At 54.1% G+C, this 21,128-nt stretch overlaps 1 protein-coding gene across 6 annotated transcripts in view; it reads left to right on the plus strand.

Annotated features, from left to right (window-relative positions):
* Positions 1 to 390: 390 nt before the first annotated feature.
* RAPGEF1 (Rap guanine nucleotide exchange factor 1) overlaps positions 391 to 21,128 on the plus strand; it is a 136,446-nt gene continuing 115,708 nt past the window's right edge. For 4 of the 6 annotated variants that reach the window (XM_069582133.1, XM_069582143.1, XM_069582136.1 and 1 more), the window contains exon 1: positions 391 to 708. In XM_069582133.1, coding sequence (XP_069438234.1) covers positions 648 to 708 — 61 coding nt within the window. In that variant the 5' untranslated portion in view covers positions 391 to 647. The remainder of the gene's footprint in view (positions 709 to 21,128) is intronic. The other 2 variants (XM_069582138.1, XM_069582140.1) reach the window with 2 other exon arrangements.

Raw genomic sequence — 21,128 nt, forward strand, 5'->3', positions numbered from 1 at the left:
AGGCCCTGGTGTGGAGACAAGAGTTTGGGTGGGAGCCCTGTGTTCCAAGCGAGGAGGGGCAAGTCAGCAGGGCAAGCTGAGCCTGGTTGGGATCAGACTCAAGGCTTGAGCTGGAGAGTCTGATTCTACAGCAGAGGAGGCTGAGTCCCGGGTGGTCCATGCCACCCCTCGCCCTGGCGTCGAGGGTCCGTGCGTGCGGGCAGCGGAGGCCCAGGTGTGGGTTGGTGGCCAGGGGCCGGTCCTTCGCCATGGCGTGGAGACTCCGGGTCGGCAGGGGGCGCTGCGTCCCGGGCGGGAAGTTCCGGCCGGCTCCGGGTCGGCAGGGGGCGCTGCTTCCTCGGCGGCGCGGAGGCCGCGCCCGGCAGGTGGCGCTCTGGCCGCGGCCGAGGCCGGCGGGCGGGCGGCGGCGCGGCGCTGCGGCCGGCTCGCGGGCCCGGGGAAGCGGCGGCGGCGGCGGCGGGAGCAGAAGAGGCGGAGCGGCGGCGGCGGGCACCCCCGGGCGGGCTGGGGCGCCGCTGGCCGAGCGCACAGGCTGCGGCCCGCGGAGCCCACCATGCCGGCGCGGGCCTGAGGCGCGGCGAGCCAGGGCCGAGGCGAGCGGCGGCCGCGCCGGCCTGTGGCGCCCGCAGCGGCCCGGCCCGGGCCCGATGAGCGGCGGCCTCGGCCTCCGGCGCAGCCCGGAAATGTCCGGCAAGATCGAGAAAGCAGGTGAGGCGCGCGGCCGGGCTCCGGGGGCGAAAGCGCCCCTGGGCCTGCGGGGCGCGTCTCGGGCGGCGGGGCCGGGCCGCGCGGCGCTCCCGGGGCCACAGGCCGGCGGGGCCGGGGCGGGGGCCGGGGGCCCGGAGGCCGGGCCGGGCCGGTGCGCGCCGCTCGGCCCGCGGCGTGAACTTTGAGACAAGGGGCCGGGGACCCGGGCAGGGACCGCGTGTCCCAGTGGCCGGGCGGCGGGCGGTCGTCCTTCAGGCGGTGACGGAGCCGAGCCACAATCTATGTGTCATTTCTGAGGAGCCTCGAGTTTAAATTGAACCAGACGTCTCCACTTCGGAGGCTTCAAAGGCAGCGGGGCAGGATGTGTCCCTGGGCGTTTTCAGGGCGCGGGCGAGCTTTCCTCCGGTTTCAGGCTGAGCCCTTGGAAGCGGGGGCGTACGGGGAGCCGGTTGGGTCTGGGGTTCGGTTAGAAATCTCGTTGCCAGCCTCATCTCTTTGTGTCTTCCTAGAGATCTCAGAGCCTCGCCTTCCGGTTACCTGGGTTTTCCCCGGGCTGGGAAATAGTAGTCTCCAAAGACGCAACTCGGGGGCGGTGCACCTGGGGCGCAGGGCTTAATTAAGCCGGCGACACCTTGCAGGACACATCTCTGGGTCCAGGGCTCCCGGAGCGGGGACACCACTGGTCGTCATAACCGGATACCCTGTCATCCCCTTTGCAGCTGAGCTCTGGAAGGTGGGCTCTTCGGGGACTGGAAATAGGGCAGGTTACACTGATTTTGGACGTTGCTGGTTTCCCAGGTTGAACCGGGATACTTTGCTGAGAAGCGCCTCGGAAGTGGACCCAGAAGGCCGTGTAACTTGCAGGCTGTGGCTTGAGTACAGGAAGGACGTTTTCACCGCCTTTCTTGAGGGTTTTCTGTGTATCCGGCTCTGTGCCGAGCACCTTAAACATCGGGCTTATTAAATCCTTACCGGTTGTCTGTAAGAGCAAATGTGGTCCCGCTGTGACAGGCTCAGTGGTTTCTTGCAGGCCGGCGCTGTCCCCCGCCCCCATGCCCGGCTCTGGGAGCCGAGGCCCCAGTGCTTTCCTTCCAGGCAGCGCCCTTGGCCTCAGGTGCTGTTTCTTGGGTGTCCTCATTGTTCTCCAGCCGCAGGGCTGAGTCTGCTGACCATGAGTTCCCTGCCAGCACGCGTGCTGTTTCAGAAGCACCTCTGATTAATCTGTGCAGTGTTTCTTAGGATGCGCCATGCCTCTTGGACAGTGTTGGGGAAAACTTGGCTGCTTTATTTTAAAAAACAGCATCAACAGGGTTTTCTCTCATTATAAGGATAATTGAAAAATTTGAAAGTCATGGAAAAGTCAAAAAGAACACAATGAAAAGCACCTCCCCTCCTCCCCTGCCCTCCAGCCCCACAGGCTGCTTTCCAGGCTTAGCCATCTCGCAGTGCACTGCTCCCGGGAGAAAGGGGGCCCGAGGCCAGGTCTTCTCTGCACAGATTACCCCTGGGCCTTCCCCTCTGCCAGGAGCTGTAGTAGATGCAGAAGCAAGCGGTGTCTGCCTTCAGAGAAGCTCATCTGAGGGTGGGCGAGCCGGCCCCAGCATTACCCCGGGCCACCAGATGGAAGGCTCTGAAAAGAGGGCGAGGGTGCCCCCCGTGGAGATGGGGGGGTGAGGCTGACCGGGGGTGTGGAAAGCTCCGGAGGAAGGTGCCTGTGGTGGGAGGTGGCCGAACAGGAAATGCTGAGGTTGGCCCCTCACGTGGAGCTGGAGGGAAGTCGGTCCTTCTAACCTCGGGTCCTTTGCTGTGATTCATGCACAGCTGTCGAGGCAGACTGGGACGCTCCAGAGTGAAGGGTACGCCTTCCGGGTGCTTTCTGCTGGTCATCATAGGTGGCCGTCAACTTGCATTTCAGCGAGATTTCCGTTCGGGTTTCTGTTGGCGTTCCTTTTCTAAATGGACTTACCGTGAGGTCACCAGCAGGTGTTCCGTGTAAAGGAGAGGTCCTCAGGTGAAGGGACGCCTCGTCTTAGCAGGGGAACAGGCTCTGGTGGATTACAGAGCCTGGCGCCCAGCCAGCGGTCATTGTCAGGTTTTGCTGTTTTCTGTTGACTTGAGCAGGAGAGTTACTTCCGCGTGTTTGTAATCTCGACTCAGAAAATAGGACCAGTGCTCTGATTTCTCGGGACTTAAGGCAGCCGGGGTTTTCTGAGTGTGAGAGAAGCTTGATGCAGCCCAGGACCCCTGCTGCCCTTCCCACCCAATCCCCATTGGGAGCCGCAGCTCCTTCAGCCGCCAGGGAGATCTTTCAGAGTCTGTCGTGCTGCCTTTCAACCTGTTTACTTCCTCAGCAGTGCCTGCCTGGCGTCGGGGTCATAGGTACCCACCTCCTCTGAGGGTAGACCCTTCTGTAGGGACCAGATCAGGCTGTCTGCAGTCATCTGCTCTGGGCCCAGTGAGGGGTCAACACAGTCTGGGTTCCACAGGGGGTGCAGGGTCAGCTTGCTGGCTGGTTGGGGCCTGTCCACTTAGGCTCGGTGGAGAAGGGTTGAACCTGGAAGGCCAGGAAGGCTGCTGGCGTGGGAGGGGGGAGGCTCCCTGGTGTCTTCCAGATGTAATGAGAAGGCAGGGAGCAAGCAGAGCCAGACGGCTTAGGGAGCTCCCGGGGTGAGCTTGTGGGCAGGGCAGGCTCGGAGAAGAGGCTTTCCAGGGGAACTGAGAGGGGTCTGTTCTGAGGACTTGCACCGTGGGAGGTGTGCGCAGTGCTGGGGCCACTTGGGGGGCCAGTGAGCCTGATTCTGGTCGTGTCTGCAGCTCTGGGGCCAGTGCGCTCGTGCTTCCTCCCGGCAGACACACTGCGTGCAGGGAACTGAAGCCTTGACCTTTCTGAAGCCGGACACCCCTCTCACCTGATGAGCGGAGGCGACAGACCAGCGGCCGTGGGCTGGATTCAGGCCATAGATGTGTTGTGCATGAGCCACATGTGTTCTTGATGGTCTGCATTTAAAAATCAGGAGATCACTCCCCAGTCTTGGGTTTCTGGTTCTTTTGGAAAGCAGGCAGCCCTGGTAACCCTGAGCCCTGCTGATGCGAGCCACTCTGGCGGGGCCACCCACCCTCGCTGCCACCCCAACGCCCACGCCCGCTCCCCACTCAGACTGGCAGCATTCCAGCGTGCGTCCCTTTCCTCGCAGAAGCCGCCACTTGTGTTTGTTGCTTTTTATCTGGACTTTGAAATCTTTGCTCCATTCCTTCACGGATCCGTTCCTCCATCCCTTCGCTTGGCACTGATTGAGGTGTCGGCGCCTGGGGTCTGACGCTTGCTGGGCTCTGGGGAATGGCAGTGATCTCAGGGGGCACGTTTTGGTCACACAGGCCTTAGCCCTGGCAGGGTTGGGGGTGCTGGGGGTTACCAGCATTAGTAATGGGTTATCCCCATTAGACTTTCGGTGGAACTGTGAGGGGTGGGCAGTTAAGTGGGCCCAGCTAAGGGGCGGGAAGAAGAGGCCTCAGTGTCACCGACTGGACTCCTCAGAATCTCCGGGCTCATTCCTCAGTTCTAGGTCGGTAGTTTATCCAGAGCCTCCTAGGGGCCTGGCGTTGTTCTAGTGTTCGTGATGCAAGAAGGATCTTGTCTCCAGAGCCACACAGTCTGTCTGGAGGAGGTGTAAGTTATGCAGGGGTTTCTCTCTTTTTTTTCCCTTTTTTTGTTGAGAGGAGTGGTTCTTTCCCTGCCAGGTACTCCTGGCAGACGACGGGGTTCTGTCCAGGATCTTCATCCATCACCAAACCCTCTGGCGGCTCTCTCGGCTCCTTGTGGCCTCAGGCTGCTCCGTGGTTCCCTGACTGAGGCGGCTGTGGACTTGGCCAGCACCCTGCCTCAGGGCAGAATAAATAGTGTCTCAGACTCTAGTGTTGTGTTTTTCAGATGTGTGAAGATGCTTTCCTTAAAAAGGAAAACTTATTTGCAGTCATAGTAACTTTTTGTCACTGTATTTTCTCAGAACAGATGAAAAGTACAAGCCCAGGCTCTCAGAGGAGGCTGCACACTCTTGGCCCACAGAGAGTCCTCCTAGATCAGTTTTAAAACTCTCAAATCTTAATACTTCCTTTACCCAGCAAGTATCAATGTACTCAAAATGTATCCAGTCGATAAATAGCAACACTTTCAGGGCACGTTGGGTCACTGACTCCCTCCTTCCTGCGGCCCTCCTGATGGGAGACACTGTGTGCCCCTGGCAGCCGCCCGGACCCCACTGGGCCTGGCCTTCCCAGTTCCCAGACCAGGGATAACATCAAAACGGTCTTGAACAGGCGTACAGTTTTTATAGTCTCTGTCCAGAGTGCATCGACTGACGACCTCATTTCAGTGATCCTGGGGGCCAGAGCAGGGCCAGTGAGCCTGCCTCTCCCCTGAGGGCGGCTGAGGCCTGGGAAGGCTGGTGATTTGCCTAGGGTCGTGGTGCGCCTGCGCCCGGGCTCCACCGGCCCCTTTAGGGAGCATTGCTTAAAGCTTCCTAACTTGCTGGAGACACAGTAGCTTAATCTGATTGTTCATGTTTCTAACTTTCTTTTCTGTTTTTTTTTTTTTAAATCCTGTTACATTAGGGTAGGCCCAGTGCAGTTTTGGGCTTCCCTGGTGGCTGAGACAGTAAAGAATCCACCTGTCATGAATCCACCTGCAATGCAGGAGACCCGGGTTCGATCCCTGGGTTGGGAAAATTCCCTGGAAGGCATGGCAACCCACTCCAGTATTCTTGCCTGGAGAATCCCCGTGGACAGAAGTGCCTGGCAGGCCACAGTCCATGGGGAAGCAAGGAGTCAGGCATTTCTGAGCACACAGCACACAGTGCAGTCTTTAGGCTGCCTAGATACTAATAACATTAATAGTGGCAGCTGTATCGTAAGGAGACAAGAGATAGCACAGACGCAGGCTAACCATGTTTTACAAAGTCAACTGCAGCAACCCCCTGTTGCCTGGTCTCCTGAGCAGCTGTTGGCAGAGGTGGTTTGAATGGGATTCCTTGCAGCCAGCAGACCTGATAGGAGGCCTGTAAAGATGAGTCATGTATGAGCTTGCAGAAAAATCATGTCCCAGGCCGGCCCGGATTGGCGCACGCCTTGAGCACAGGGCTGGGTCTTAGCTCCGGCCAGCTGAACGCTTTCCCGTTGCCATAACAAGATGACGCACTGGACGGAAGAGCGGCCTGGCAGGGCCTCCGCTCCGCACCCCCGCGGCCCCCCAGCGCCCTGCCGCCTGACAGGTGTTCCTCTGACTCGGCTCCCACCTTGCCCAGAGGCTGCTTTAGGATTTAAAACCAAAGAAACAAAAAACCAGTTTGTGAATTACTGAGGGATCTGTCATCTGACTTTGTGGTCATCTGTCTTAGGCCGTTTGACCGTTTGGACCATTGTGACCTTGGGAGAGTCTTTCTCTCTTTTTGGGTCTCATTTTCTCCATCTGTGCCATGAAGGGGGAGTCTAAAATTAGTGTGTCCTTGTTTTGTTTTAAAGCAGAAGGCCTGTATTTTTTTTTTAAGTTTATTCATGAGGGGTTTTTTTTTAGCTTTTTATTTGATATTGGAGTCCAGTCGATTAACAGTGTCACGATGGCTTCAGGCGACAGCACAGGGACTCGGCCGCACATACTCCATGCGTGCGTCCTTTCTGCCCCTACTCCCCTCCCGTCCAGGCTGCCACGTAACGTTGAGCAGGCTTCTCCGAGCAGCAGGCCCTCTTTAGTTCCTAGGAAGGCTGCTCGCTGACCGTTGGGCGCTGCGAGGCGCCCCCGTGGGTCCTCTGCCAGCTTGGTGTGAAAACCTGCTTCCTGGGCGCGCTCAGCCGCCTCTGCCAGAGCCGACTGCATGTAGGCTCTCTGTGCCCCCTCTTCCTCTAGTAGAGACAGTGCATTCCCTGGGACGGCCCTGGAGGAACCTTCTGGATAGAAGGATACTGTTTAGCTCATTCAGAAACCAAAGCCCCAGTTTCCTTTCCTCAAGTTAAAAATCAGCAGATACAGTCCTAAGTAGACTGTTAGCCTGTTGAGACAGAGTGTCTGCCGGGTCCCCCATGGTGTTGGCATCACTGTGTCTAGAAGACAGTAGGTACTCAAAAACTCTTCACTGTGAATCTCCTTTAATGTTGTCAAAGGATGAACTCAGGTTTCTGATTCCAAGTCTCAAAATCCTCTTTAAAGGAGCTCTTTCTGGCCTTTGAATCGCCAGTTAGGATGTTCCTTGGTGTATTAGTTGGACCAGTACTCTGATAAGGGTGTGCAGTTAGTTGGGGTTCTGGGTTAAGCACATGCATGGATCAGTGTTTCAGTGTGTCCTTCCAGAAATGGGTGAGGAGACTGAGCTCAGGTGCCCGGAGGCCCTGTTGGGAGAGCGCGAGGGCATGGTGGAGGCTGAGGCTTGTGCAGCCTGAGACTCTGGGGCCGCCGGCGACCGTAGCCATGCTCCTTCGTGTCAGGCAGTTAGGGTTTCGCCTTGCGTTTGCAACCCGCAGCCAGCACGTGCTGCTCTGCCCAGCCCGCCTCCATGGCGAGCGCCATGATGGGAGGCCCTGTCTGCGCTCGTCATTTGTTTCCTTTGGCCTCTAAGCAGGATTCTGGACTCGCTGCGTGCTCTGCCGACTCTGTGTGGGGTGGTTGTACAGCTCCTGCCGTCTGTGAGGGGCTGGAGAGCTGGGCTGCTGGTCTTCCGGCGGCTCCCCTTTCTTCTGGGTCAGGGGTTTAAGCAGTCTCTCCTGCCACTTCTTTTGTGAGCAAAGATGCAGTGGCCTCAGATGGTCTCAGTTCCTCTTCTCCCACTTGTTTCTTCCAGGCTGCGGTTTGGAAGATAGATGATGGTTCTCTGACTCTGTCCTGGGCTACAGTCTGGATCCCGTCTTCCTAAAATACAGTTCCCGTGTCATAGCAGCTCAGAGCCCTGGTTCCTGGTGGTCCCTTAGAGATGCCCTTTCTCCTTGCTTGCTTTCCGTTGGCTGGCTGGCTTCAGACAGTCATTGTACTGCGGGTTAACTTCCATGATCAGGACCCTCTGCCCTCCTTTCAAGCCTAGAAGAAATGGAGCTGTGAGGCCCAGGACGGTGTGTGGTGCTTCCTGGGCTGGGGACAGTGGGCAGGGTGCGGGCGCTGGTGTGGACTCGACAGGGGTGCTCCCAGCAACACACTGACTGTTACGCTGGGAGCCAGCCCCCAGCCCCCCGAGCAGAAGTGCGGTGCGTGCAGCCCTTGAGAGAAGGAAAGCGTGGACGTGGACGAGGGAACAGGAGGATGAGATGGCGCCGAGTGGCCACTTAATTGGCCCCAAACAAGCAAACAGAAAAACAAACAAAACCTCTGGCTTGGAGACAGAGGTTGTATTTATTTTCTGGTTGTGGATGGTCACGTGTGCCCTCTTTCTTTGAGTGACTGTGGATAAATAGATGGGTGATTGTGCATGGTCTTGGAGCTGGCTGCTCTCAACCCCTCCTTTCAGTGGTAAATACAAATCGCGGTAGTAGCTGGCATTTGAGCTCTCCCCACGCGCCGGGACCAGTCTCCGTTCTGTGCACCGTACATACGTGGTCTCCGCTAGTCCTCACAGCAGCCGCGAGGCACTGTTGAGGACGAAACTCCACGTGGAGCTTCTCTTTGTGTGTGGGGTCCTGAGGTCCCAGAAGAGCTCGGATTCGCCTGTGGTCGTACTGCACTGGGGCCAAGACAGGACTAAAGTTCAGCTGACTACATCTTATTTTTCCCATATTTCCATTGGCTGTGGCAGCATTGTTCTCTCGGCTGTTGTGACTTGGGTCAAAATGAACGTCCACATTTCCAGGGACTTTTCCACCAGTGAGGAGGCCGCCGCATTAAAGGGCCACCTGACAGTTGGGGCGCTGGAGATGGCACTGCTCCACTGGCTCTCCTGCTCCAGCTCGGGGCGGGGGGTGGGGGGTGGGCAGGAATCCCTCCTCCTTGCTGAGCGACCTTGGGCAGATGGCTTCATCTTTCTGAGCCTCTTGTTCCTCTGTTGTCACCTGATGGGGAGGACAGACCCATCTCCACACCCTTTCTTATGCTGAGTCTTTGTGAGTCTAGCCTGCAGTATCAAAGGGGGTGTGAATCAGGGTTGTTGGTTTTTAATGACACTGGTGTTGCAGGGCACTGTAGCCATTCATCATCACGATAAAACATACTCTGTTATAGCTTTCAGAACCCCTTGATAGGCATTAGTGGGTTTTTTGGCTGTTGTTTTAGGTTTTGTTTGTCTGTTTTTTTATTAAATGGTGTCAGAGTAACAGCCTTTCTCCCAGACGAGAAGGGTGACCACTCACAGTTGTTGAGTACTTCCTGTGTGCTCTGGAGTTTTACTTTATGATCCTTATATGATTTAATTGGGTCTGTTGTTATAAAAAGAGAAGTGGCAAGCATTGTGCCACGTGACAGCTGAGGAGAGGGAGGCGGGTCGCGAGCCGAGGGAGAGGTGGGCGCGCTGGGGAACGTGGGTTCGTCATCCTTCCCTTCGCTGTGGGGCCCCCCCACCGAGAGCCTGGAGCTGCGCTCTCTGCTCCTCCTCCGCAAGGCTGCAGGGTGGCAGGCTGCAGGGTGGCTGGCTCAAGGGCGCTGTCGTCTTTGGTTGGAACCTGCTCTGGGATTCCCCCTGGGGCTTTCCAGCTCCTCTGCAGGACTGTCGAGGTGGCGTCACATCTGCCTACAGATTTATGAAGCAGCTTCTGGTCTCTGGGGTATAGAGGCGGCTTGGTTTGCCAAAAATATTGCAGGGGAATCTATTTTGGATGTAAACAGTGGGAAGTGGGCCTTAGTCAGCGTAGCTCTATCCACCCACCTACAGACTCAGCCACCCCGCTCACTCACCCACTCACTCACCCGTCCGTCCACCCCCACACCCACCCCTCCATCTGTTCAGCACACCTCCATCCATACAGCACCGGCCGACTGTTCGCCCAGCATCCAGCTGCCTGCCACGGCACCGGGGGTACTGAGAAGTTTGGGGGCATCTGCACCCTCGGGAAGCTGATGATCTGGCCTGCACTCTGTGCTGGAGACTTTTGATGTAGGCTTTCATACTTTTCTTAACACTCATGCATGTTAGAGGCAGCGTGAGCCTGGGGCTAGAGCTCAGGAGACCTACTTCGTGGCCCTTGGGTCTGCACCGTGGCCTGGACCAGTGCCCTCTGAGCCTTCGGTCTCCCCCTCAGAAGATGAGAGGATGGACTCCCGGAGCGGGGAGGCGTGGCCTTCGGCTGAGTCCTCCCGCTGCAGTTCCGCATCCCAGCTCTCCACGGAACAGTGGGATTGTGGGCAGGTGGCTTTGCCTGTCTAAGCCTCAGTGCTCTATCTGTGAAAGGGAAAGAAGATTCTAATAGGGCCTACCTTGTGGTGTTGAGAGAAGATTAAAGAAGTTGATGCCCATGGAGCGTGCAGCAGAGTCTCGACACAGTAAACATTAGCTTTTGTCCCTACTGCGTGTCCCCTTCTGCTCAAAAACGACCGTCTCCCTTAGTCTGGCCATGCGGTAAGTGAAGCGCAGCCCTCAGCACTCACAGCAGGGAAGGTCTCTGGCTCTCCAGGTATTTCCTTGCAGGGTGTGTCTGTGTCTGTCTGTCTCTGTCAAAGTTGAATTCCAGGAAATAGGTTTTTACAACTAAGTAATAGACCTCCAAAGAGATGATGTATGGGAAGAGGCATGTCATTTCAGCTACACAAGTGCCCTGTCACGTGCAGTGTGGGGAGGGGAGTCCTGCTTCTGTCTGCAGGTCTGTCTAAAAGGGGTGGGCCTGTGCTTCTGGGCAGCGGCTCATCTCAGAGCCAGAGCAGGGCTGGTCACCCGCAGGTACGTTTTTGCTCCATCCCAGAGACAACCACCTCAGTCTCTCCTTGTCGGGGAGACTCTCAGGGTTAACTCGGCCGTCTTTGTTCAACTCCGAACGTGAAATGATCACAAGGTGTTGCCTTCGTTTTGTGATAGCTGAAACCCCACAAGCCCTCCACGGGCCTTGTGTGCAGGTAACTCACAAGTTACTTTGAATCGGCAAGTGGGTTGGCTTCATACCCCTTATTTCTCCCCCTTGATTAACTTTCACAGTTTAAAATAGGTTTAGAAATTCGGATATATTGCTCTGAGGCTTGGCTTCTTAACCGTGCTCTCCCAGTCCTTTCTGATAAGTGAGGGTGAATGTGTCAGTCCAGCTCGCGCAGGGCACAGGGCTGTTTGCAGAGAGATCAAAGCCCAGTCAACCTGTCTCACTTTCTCCAACCGTTCGGTCCAGGAGCTAAAGAACCTCTCATTTAATTGCCATCACCACACTAATTTGTGCTTCTGCCTCAACTTGTCAGAGGGTACCTTATAAATACTAATTCTCTGAGCTCATCAGAAACCCAAAGGCGCAGATTAGAAGCACGCTTTCCTGTATGAGCTATCCTTGCTTTTTTTTTTTTTCCTCGTCTGTTTCAGGGGAGCTGTCTATTAATTACCCTAAATGTGCTGGCTTGTAGAATGAAGTTTTTGTATTTGACCAGGCTGGGACTTGGCCTAGGAACCTGGGCTCCATTTCAGGCCTGTGTAGCCTGGTCCCAGCCTGGTCGTGCAGAGAGAGACTGCACTCTCTCCCACCGGGAGAGTCCTGTAGACTCAGGTCATCATGGGAACATGAGTCACTGTCACCAGCGCCGCTTGGAGCTGTGGCATTTGGGGACCAAAGAGAGAGAGCCAGCCCTCTCCCAGAGCCATGGCCTCCGGGGGAGGCCTCAGACCCTCCCTGGATCTCGATAGGGAGCGGTGGTTCTTGGGCTTTTTAAGGTCATTAAGTGCCGCTAAGGATCTGATAGGCGCCCTGTGGACCCAGTCCCTGGAGAGAAAGATGAGTGTGGACGTGGTCCTGCCAACCCTGAATTCCTGCTATCAAATGATAAATAATAATTTGCAGACATTCCGGATCTTGGAACGGTCAAATGGAATCTTGGGTGTCTGAATAATCAGGACTTAGTTTCTCCTAGTTAGACCTGGGCTCAAGTGACAGCATTCATACACTCCTGAAGTTTCGTAAGGATTCCATGAGATGATCTTGTGAACTAGTTAGCACAGTGCCTCTGCGGATAAAAGGAGACCCCTTTCCCCTTCTGCATGTGAATTTCTTAAAATTTTACCTATAGTAAAACTGACCCTTTTTTGAGTTTCTGGTTCTTTGGGTTTTAACTTATCTGTAAATTTGTGTAACCTCGGTGAGTCAGCGGTAAAGAATCCACCTGCAGTGCAAGAGACACAGGAAACGCAGGTCTGATCCCTGGGTCTGGAAGATCCCCTGGGGAGGAAATGGCATCCCATTCCAGTAATCTTACCTGGGAAATCCCATGGACAGAGGAGCCTGGTGGGCTACAGTACATGGGGTCGCGACGAGAAGGACACACCTGAGTGACTGATTACACACACATGCCACAATCAAGACTGAGAACAGTCCCCTCGCCCCAGGAAGGGAAAAAACAGAGACTTCTTGCCGTCCTTTTGTTGTCAGACCCTTTCTCCACTTCCGGCTGCTGGTAGCCATTGGTCTGTCTTCTGTCCTTGTAGTTTTGCCTTTTCCGGAATGTCACGCAGCATGTAATTTTGGAAATTGGCTTCTTTTACTTAGCATACTGCCTTTGAGGTACATGCAGTTACTGCTTTTATTTAGTTTATTCCTTTTTATAGCTGAGTAGTATTCCATTGTATGGACAGCATCATTGTTTATCTGCATAGAATTTGACTTTGGTTAACTAGCTCTGTTTCCTGGCATTTGACACACAGAAAATATCAAACAACCTAATTTAAAAAGTTGAGTAGACATCTCCAGAAAAGATATGCAGATGGCCAATAAACGCGTGAAAAAATACTCAGCATCGCTCACCATTAGTGACGTGTACCACAACCACAGTGAGACACCACCTCACGCCCGTCAGGATGTCTGCTTTAAAACACGGGAAAATAACAGGCGTTGGGCAGGATATGTAGAAATCGGAGCCCTTATGCACTCTTGGTGAGAACGTAAAACGCTGTGCCCATTATGGAAAACAGTGGCAGTCTCTCAAAAAATTAAGAACAGAGTAACCGTGTGACTCAAGAATTCTGCTTCAGAGTAATAGACCCAAAAGAAATGAAGGAAGAGACTCAGAAAGGTATTTGTATACTTGGTTTCATAGCAGTATTATTCACAACGGTAGCCAAGAGGCGCCCGTCATCAGATGATGGACAAGCAAAGTGAGATACCTGGGCACACAGTGAGGCACTATCCAGCCTTGAAGGGGGGGGGCATCCTGACACGCGGGGACGTCCTGTCAGCATGGATGAGCCTTGAGGACTTTGTGCTAAGTGAAACGGTAGACACGGGACAACGATCGTACAGTCCCACTTGTGTGACGTACCTGGAGTAATCAGATCGTTGAGACAGAAAGTGAGTGGAATAGCGGTTGCCAGGGGCTCGGAGGAGGGAGGATGGGGAATTACTGTTTAATGTGTAATTAGTGTTTAAGTCCAGGTTTACAGGACAGAGAGAGTCCTGTGAGCGGATGGTAGTGATAGTAGCCAGCAGTGTGAGTGTGCTTCTGACCACTGACCTGCACACTTAAAGGTAGTGAAGGCAGTACGTTCTATGACAGTATGTCTAGAAAGTACTGTGGATGCCAGTTACTTTGTAGCATTTATTTGTATTATAGTTATTCAGTCTTAAATATGGTGAGTTATATTAAAACATTTTTTAAATGGTGGAATATGCCAGATATATTACTAGGGAGCAGTGCTCATGTTAAAAATGACCTCTGGTTTAATGAATTATGTCTGGGCTGGCAGGACCTCTAGGTGAACTACAGGCCCCCGTGCGACATGATACTCTGGGTTCCCTGAGAGCAGCCCCTTTGATAACTGGGCGAGCTTGTGTGATCATGAGACGTTGGCTTCCATGGAGCCAGAAGCTTCTCAGCCAGGATGGACCTCCCCATCCGCTTTACACGACTCTCCTCAGCTGTGCTGGGCTCCTTAAGGACCGTCCTAGAGGGGATTACCCACTGCTGCCCTGTGGTAGCCTTTGGTTCCTGTCCTTCGTCCTTCATTGGCCTGAGGAGGGCAGTGCTGTGAGTGGGAGAGAAGTCCCGGAGGTGTAGAGGTTGAGGGGAGGTGTAGAGGTCGGGTGCAGTAGTCTGGCACACGCTGAGGGCTCTTAGTAAGATCCTCACAAGCCCGTTGGGGGCTTCCATCCAGTCTTCTGCCTGGGAGCGTCCTCGTTGGCACCACTGAGTTGACCGCACGATGGGATTTGCACTCGCTCTGCTTGATAGGATTCCAGGCTCTGGGCCGCATTCATAAGAAGGTGTCATTGACTTGGGGGAGGGGCCAAGAGAGGAAGCCCCACGGAAGCAAGGTCCAGTCTTTCTCTTAAGAGTTTTAAGGCCAGGGAAGCGCTGGTAGTGTTAGATGAAACAGTGCCTCCCTTTGGGAGTTGTCGCCTCGAGATTGTCACAAGTCTCTATCCCACGAGTATCGTGAACACGTCTGTGAATCTGGGGCGATAGGCAGTCACTGCGTCTTTCGGTCCTGTGGCACCAACACATGTAAGACACTTCTCAGGAAATAAAACTACATTAGCAGGGTTGATTATAAAACACACTGATTTCAAATGTGAAACTGTGAAGACGTTTACCTTTTAGAGTCAGGGCATACAGCAGGAAGCCTTGATTCAGTCTCTGAGCTGCTTTCTTGAGCACCTACTGTCTTTAGTTCTGACGAGAGATGCTGGGGCACAGTGACAATTGAGCCAGGCACCTGCTCTCCTGGTCCGCACTGAGCCTGTCCAGGGCTCCCCTCCGTGCGAGGTCTAGCCTTTGATTAAAGAATCAGACTCTAGAGTTCTGCTTATAAACATCACTCTTGCCTCGCCTCGCAGTTAGACGTCTGGACACCTCAGGAAAAGGAGCTTGAAGATCACTGGGCTCAGGCAGACGCGACAGATGGGGTGACGATCTCACATCCTGGCTCCACCTGCTGTCCTGGCAGGATTATTAATAGCACCCTCCCTGTCACTCTCAGAAGTGTCCTGATCTGAGACATTGGGGGAGGAATCACTTACAGCTCCTGAGTGCCACACGTTTGTGCTGGAGAGGGTCTTGTTTTTGCAGTGAGACAGCTGTTTCAGAAATGCAGCCTGTTCCAGGGCGGGATAAGGGCTGTAGAGTCCCTAGAGGGTCAGCTGAGTTCGGTTTTGGTCCCATTCTCCCTGGGGGCATCTGCCACTTCTTACATTCCAGTCGCTCAACTCATGGAAGCATTAAAACCTGGGACAATTTGGTTCTTAAACAACAGCAACAGTAAACATGTACATACAACAACCAGAATGTATTTTCCTTGTGAGAAAAGTTAGATTAACCAGATTTTAAATTCATATTCTTTGGAACGGATGGGAAGGATCTTACTGTTTGTGTCAAATCTTACAGAGAGAATTGGAAAAATAATTATATGGGGACAGTAATCTCGGGTTAAGTTAGAGATTTTCTTTTCCCTGTTGCTGTAGAAAGGAGGATGGAGGTTGAATTTTTGTAAGAATTTTTGTTCAAGTGCTACAGTTGATGTTTAAAGTAAACAACCAGAAAGGTAGGAAGTTTGTGTTTACGACAGATTGGCAGTTTACAGCCTGTTATGTTAGCAGGTGTTGATGACAGGACATGCTGGGGGTCCCTGTTCTGAGGACCTACTGGGTTCCCCAGAATGCGACCCACCTTCTCCAGTATGTCTCAGGTTTTAGCACCTGGGGTTGCTGTGCTTGCTCCAGCCCCTGGTTTCTGCTTCAGCAGTTCTGGAGTTGAGCTGAGAGCTGGCATTTCTAACAAGACAAATGTATTACAAAGCAGATATTACTTTGCCGACAAAGGTCAAAGCTATGGTTTTTCTGGTAGTCATGTACGGATGTGAGAGTTGGACCATAAAGAAGGCTGAGTGCTGAAGGATTGATGCTTTAGAACTGTGGTGCTGGAGAAAACTCTTGAAAGTCTCTTGGACAGCAAGGAGATTAAACCAGTGAATCCTAAAGGAAATCAACCCTAAATATTCATCGGAAGGGCTGGCACTAAAGCTCCAGTCCTTTGGGCACCTGATGCAAAGAGCTGACTCATTGGAAAAGACCCTGATGCTGGGCAAGATTGAAGGCAGGAGAAGAAGGGGACGGTAGAGGATGAGATGGTTGGATAGGATCACCGATTCAATGGACCTGAGTTTGAGCAAAGTCCAGGAGATGGTGAGGGACAGGGAAGCCTGGCGTGCTCCAGTCTATGGGCTGCAAAGAGTCAGACGAGCTCGAGCAGCAGCCCGGGTGCTGCTGGGGGGTGGGTGTCGGGATGGGGGTGCTTGGGTGTCAGTGCCTAGAGGTAAGTACGGAGAGGAGTGAAAAGGCGCCTCGGGATCTGACCTGAAGGGTGGCTCCTGGAGGGTGAGGAGGGATGTAGAGAGCAGTTCACAGGCGCCCATGTCAGGAGCTGTGCTGTGTGCGTTTAACCCCAGTAGCAGCACCGCCGGGAGCTGAGACGGACTGCATTTTACAGATGAGAAAACTGAGGTTTACGTGACCTAGCCGGTTGGCATGTGGAGGCATGAGGGTACACCATTGCCCGGTACTGAAATGAATCCTTTTTAAATGGATGAGCAGCTCAGACACCTCAGAGTGAAGGAGATTCGCACAGGAGAACAGCAGGGGAAGGACGATGCTCATGGTTCTTCCTCTTCCAGCGTGTTTTGTCAGCAGCTCGTGAGATGAAAAGCAGTGCTCTAATTAGCTCTGACAAGAAGATGCCCAGAAGGTTGGCAGCTATGAGGAAAACTCTGATGAATCTCACACTCAGTGTATATTGTGCCCTGGGATATTAGCTAATGGATTAGTTTACTTGTCACCATGATTAGCAAGACAGTTTAAGCGTCTAGGACTTGAGAACCAGACTCTAAAACTGAAAATTTGTTTAAAGTCACACAGTAGTCAACTTTACTACTTTAAAAACATCATGGTAATTTTTTTTTTTCTTTAACGAGCTTCTGACTTGTCTTAATGTGTAAGTGTTGTGGTTACACATAGACACATCCGTCTCAGCCCTCCTTTTCTGGATTCTCTGCTCTTCCAGACTCTCAGTTTTGGAATATCCTAGGGCTGAGTCCTCCAGTCTCTTCCTCAGCAATCAGTCCCATGTCTTTTTTTTTTTTTTTTTCTTTTTAAAATTTTTATTGAAGTATAATCTATAATGATGTTAGTTTATTGCTGACAGAAGAATGAATCATTCATGAAAGTGAAAGTCGCTCAGTCATGTCTGACTCTTTTCGACCCCATGGATTATATAGTCCATGGAATTCTCCAGGCCAGAGTATGGAGTGGGTAGCCTTTCCCTTCTCCAGGGGATCTTCCCAATCCAGGGATCAAACCCAAGCCTCCCTGCTTTGCAGGCAGATTCTTCACCAGCTGAGCCACCAGGGAAGCCCGAATCAGGCATATGTATACATGTACCCACCCCTTTTTTTAGATTTATTCTCTTTTAGGTCACCACAGATCGTGGAGTAGAGTTCCCTGAGCTGTATATACAGCAGTTCACCGTTAGTTACCTGCTCACACACAGTATTGTGTGTATGTCGCTCCTTACATCCCAATTCGTCTTATCTCCTCTCCCCTTCTTGGTAACCATGAGTTTGCTCTCTATGTCTGTGCTAGTCCCGTGCCTTTAAATGCCATCTGAATACTGGGCATCCCCAAATGTGCATGTCCAGCCTCCGACTGTCCCCTGAACTGCAGACCGCCCACTTACATCTCCACTTAGCATCAGACTTGATGTGTCTAAACGAAGCCAGGGCTCCTGCCTCACCACCTCACTTCCCGCCTCACTGGTTCCTCCCAGGGTGTCCATGGCAGTGAATAATGCCATTTTTTAAAAGAGGCTTTTTGTTTGTTTAAATACTGATTTGGCTTCGCCAGGTCTTAGTCGCCGCACAGGGGATCTTGAGTCTTCATCACAGTAGGCGGGAGCTTTAGTTCTGGCATGCAGGATCTAGTTCCCTGACCAGGGGTGGAACTCAGGCCCCCTGCATTGGGAGTCTTAGCCGCTGGGCTACCAGGGAAGCCACTAAATAATGACATTTTCGGCCTAACTGATCAGGCCCATAAAATCTGGGAGTCCTCTGGGACTCTCCTCTCGTCGCCCACAGCTGACCGCCCGCAGGGCCCCTGGGCTTACCCCGGCTGTGCCCGGCCTCCCGTCTCTGACCCGTCTCTGCTGATTTGTGCTCCAGCCGGCGCTGCCCTCCCTGTGCTGCTTGGGTGCCCTCCCGACTGGCTCCTGGGTCCCCACTCCCGTCACACCTGTCCAGTCTTCGTTCAGCAGCCAGAGCGTGAATGAGACCGTACCGGGCCAATCCAGGCCGTCCGTGGCTCCCCCCAGCACAGTGGCCGAAAGCCAGAGCCCTGCCTGGGCCACCCACACCCCTGTCCCTGGCCGTTCTGCCCCGCGGCTCGGCCACCTGAGCTGCTCCTCTGGGTGTTTTTGGAGGATCCTATGTACCCTCTTGCCTCAGGCCCTGCCCTTGCTCCTCCCTCTGCCTGGTGCACGTCTGCCGCCCCCAGAGGGAGCCAAGAGCGGGGCTCAGGAGCCTGGCTTCAGGTGCTGCCTCCACCGTGTGCCATCCCCTGGCCTGGGGGGTTGCTAACCCTCGCGCGCAGGGATAGGGGTGGTGAGCTTCACACAGCTCCTGAGTCAGAGCTGCCCTGGGTGACTGTGACGGGTGCCCTCTCCCGCTCCGCAGGCCTCTGCTCCCAGGCCCCAAAGCAGCACCCCGTCAGGCTGCCTCCTCGAGGCCCCCTAACCCTGCCTCTGGTTTGCCGTTGCTGTCTAATGTGATGGTCTTGGCTGCTGCGGTGTGCTCTCCTCTCTTGTAAGGAGGTGAGCTCCTTGTCGGCTGCTTTGTCACTGGAGCTCAGGAGGCACACAGGGGAAGCTCACGAATTCTCATTGAATGAGAGGACAGGAGCACGTGTTGGGCGTGGGTTCAGCCTCAGAGTGGGGAAGGTTGTGCATCTTTAAACCGAGGAGGGCGTTCCCTGGAGGGTGCTGCTGCGGCCCCCACCAGCCCCGCCCATGCTGAGGCTGCCTGGTCACGATGGGTGACATCTCCGAGTGGGTCACTGTAAAGGGCTGCTGCTCCTAAGTCGCCTCAATCGTGTCCGACGCTGTGCAGTCCCATAGATGGCAGCCCACCAGGCTCCCCATCCCTGGGATTCTCCAGGCAAGAACACTGGAGTGGGTTGCCATTTCCTTTTCCAATGCATGAAAATGAAAAGTGAAAGTGAAGTCACTCAGTTGTGTCCGACTCTTTGCAACCCCATGAACTGCAGCTTACCAGGCTCCTCCGTCCATGGGATTTTCCAGGCAAGAGTACTGGAGTGGGGTGCCATTGCCTTCTCCACCATAAAGGGTAGGAGCCCACAGATCCTGGGGGCTTCAAGGGTGGGAGGAAGGTGATGGGAGCCTTTCCCCAGTGAGGGTGTTGCCTCTTCTGACCCTGTCACATTCCAGCTGAAGCAGAGATTGTGGGTCCCCTTGATGGATACCCGCTGACCGCCTGCCAGATGTTGACCATTCGGTTTCATCTGCTTTACTGGAGAGGAAGGAGGTGGGACTCAGCGCAGGCAGGCTCACGGAGCAGGTTCTCACCAGGCACTGCCCCTGTGACTAAAGAAAAGGCTCCTGAGAGGGGATGTGGGAGAGGAAGGTGAGAGAGGAAGCTGGGGGACTGGACTCCCAAAGGCCTCAAATGCTGGTCACTCCAGGAGGTGACTTCCTCTTTTGGGTCTTCCAGGAAGCATCAAAGCTCAGGAGGTGTTCTCCACATATACTTAGACTTTCCCTTGAGTAGTCCATGTAATTGTGAAATAAATCACAAGGAGAAAATTACTGTTTTTGTTCACTTGAAAAAATAGTTCATTTCTCTCGGTTTCAGGTGGATTTGATAAATTTGAGGGTGTGGGCTTCTTCCCTTCCATGTCCTGCTGTTTTGTTCCTGCCCCGTCATGACTTCAGAAAGAACAGCGAACAAGCAGCTGCTTCTTTAAAGGGCTAGATGCTGACTGAGCAGTGAGACTCTGCCGCTATTGCCCTTCCATCATGAGCCAGCACCATTTGCCAGAGTCTGCTGCGGGGTGCCTTGGAATCGGAGGTCCTGCCCTTGGTATTTTGCAGGTTGGGTCAGACCCCAAGAGCGATGGACTGGAGGGCTTCATGGGTCGTTCTGTCGAGTGTTGCTTCTGGGCCTGCCTGGACGGAAACAAAGCCGTCTTGCGCGGGACGCAGTATCCGTATTCAGTGAGGATTAGCACTCCATTGTTGTTGACATTTCCCTGCCGGAGAAAGGCACCTGGCTAGCTGTGGACAAACACCAGTCTGAGATCCAGTGAGGAGGGTTCTCCAGTTGTCTGTGAACCCTTGGGAAGATGTCTTTCCTTCCAAATGAGGACGTGCGTTTCCTTGTTTTGGAATGAGAGGATTGGACTAGCTCTGTGGATTTCAACCTTTTGGAAGTCTTTGGGACTTTAATGAATGCCAGGGACGTCTCTTCCTGGGAAAATGAATGCACGTGCATTGGTCAGCCCTTTGGACATCCCCTGAAGCCCCTGAGATGAAACCCTGGACCTCGAAGGCTCTGCCCCAGCTGACCCCCATCCGCCTCCCCCATTCTCACACCTCCAGCTGCACAGGCCCTTTGCACATGCTGTTCTGGCCCAGGACGTGCTTCCCCGTGTGTTTGGGCAGCTCCTCCTCCAAGTCTCACCCTTCCCTGACCGCCCAGATTAGATTAGGTGACCCTGCTAGGCTTGCTTCCCCTGCCCTGAGCTTCTCAGCGCTGATTACAGTGGTAATTACGTGATTCTTTGCTCGCCTTGTCTGCGTCTCCCCATTTGTGGGGTGAGTCTCAGGCCACTCAGGCCATAACCGTCTGAGGCTGACCTGTGAGTGTGCATGCATGTGTCGTAAGAGAGCCCGGTCTGCGTTTCCTGTGACGCGCTGCTCGAGACGCGCCTTCGCCATCAGCGATTTCCGTGGCCTTGGGCAGAAACATCACTTCAAAGCAGGGACGAGGGCACCCAGAAGACTGGCTCCCAGACTTTCTGCCTCGCTGCTCTGCCGGTCTGGCCTCCAGGCTGGCCCTGCCCTTTGTTTGTGCTCTGGACGGAGCTGCAGCTCCCACTTTGGAACATTCCCACAGTGCTTGGTGCTTCCTTGTATTGTTGTATTTTCCTCTGGAAGGGAAGTGACCAACATCAGCCTTTCCTCCCAGCAGACAAATTCCATGCACAAAGCTACACGTCAGCTTCTGGGCGCCCGCTGGAGAGCCCGGCTTCCGTCTCCTGCCCGCAGGGTGGGGGTTGAAGTT

Source organism: Ovis canadensis, chromosome 3, assembly GCF_042477335.2.
Source record: "Ovis canadensis isolate MfBH-ARS-UI-01 breed Bighorn chromosome 3, ARS-UI_OviCan_v2, whole genome shotgun sequence".
NCBI lineage: Eukaryota > Metazoa > Chordata > Mammalia > Artiodactyla > Bovidae > Ovis > Ovis canadensis.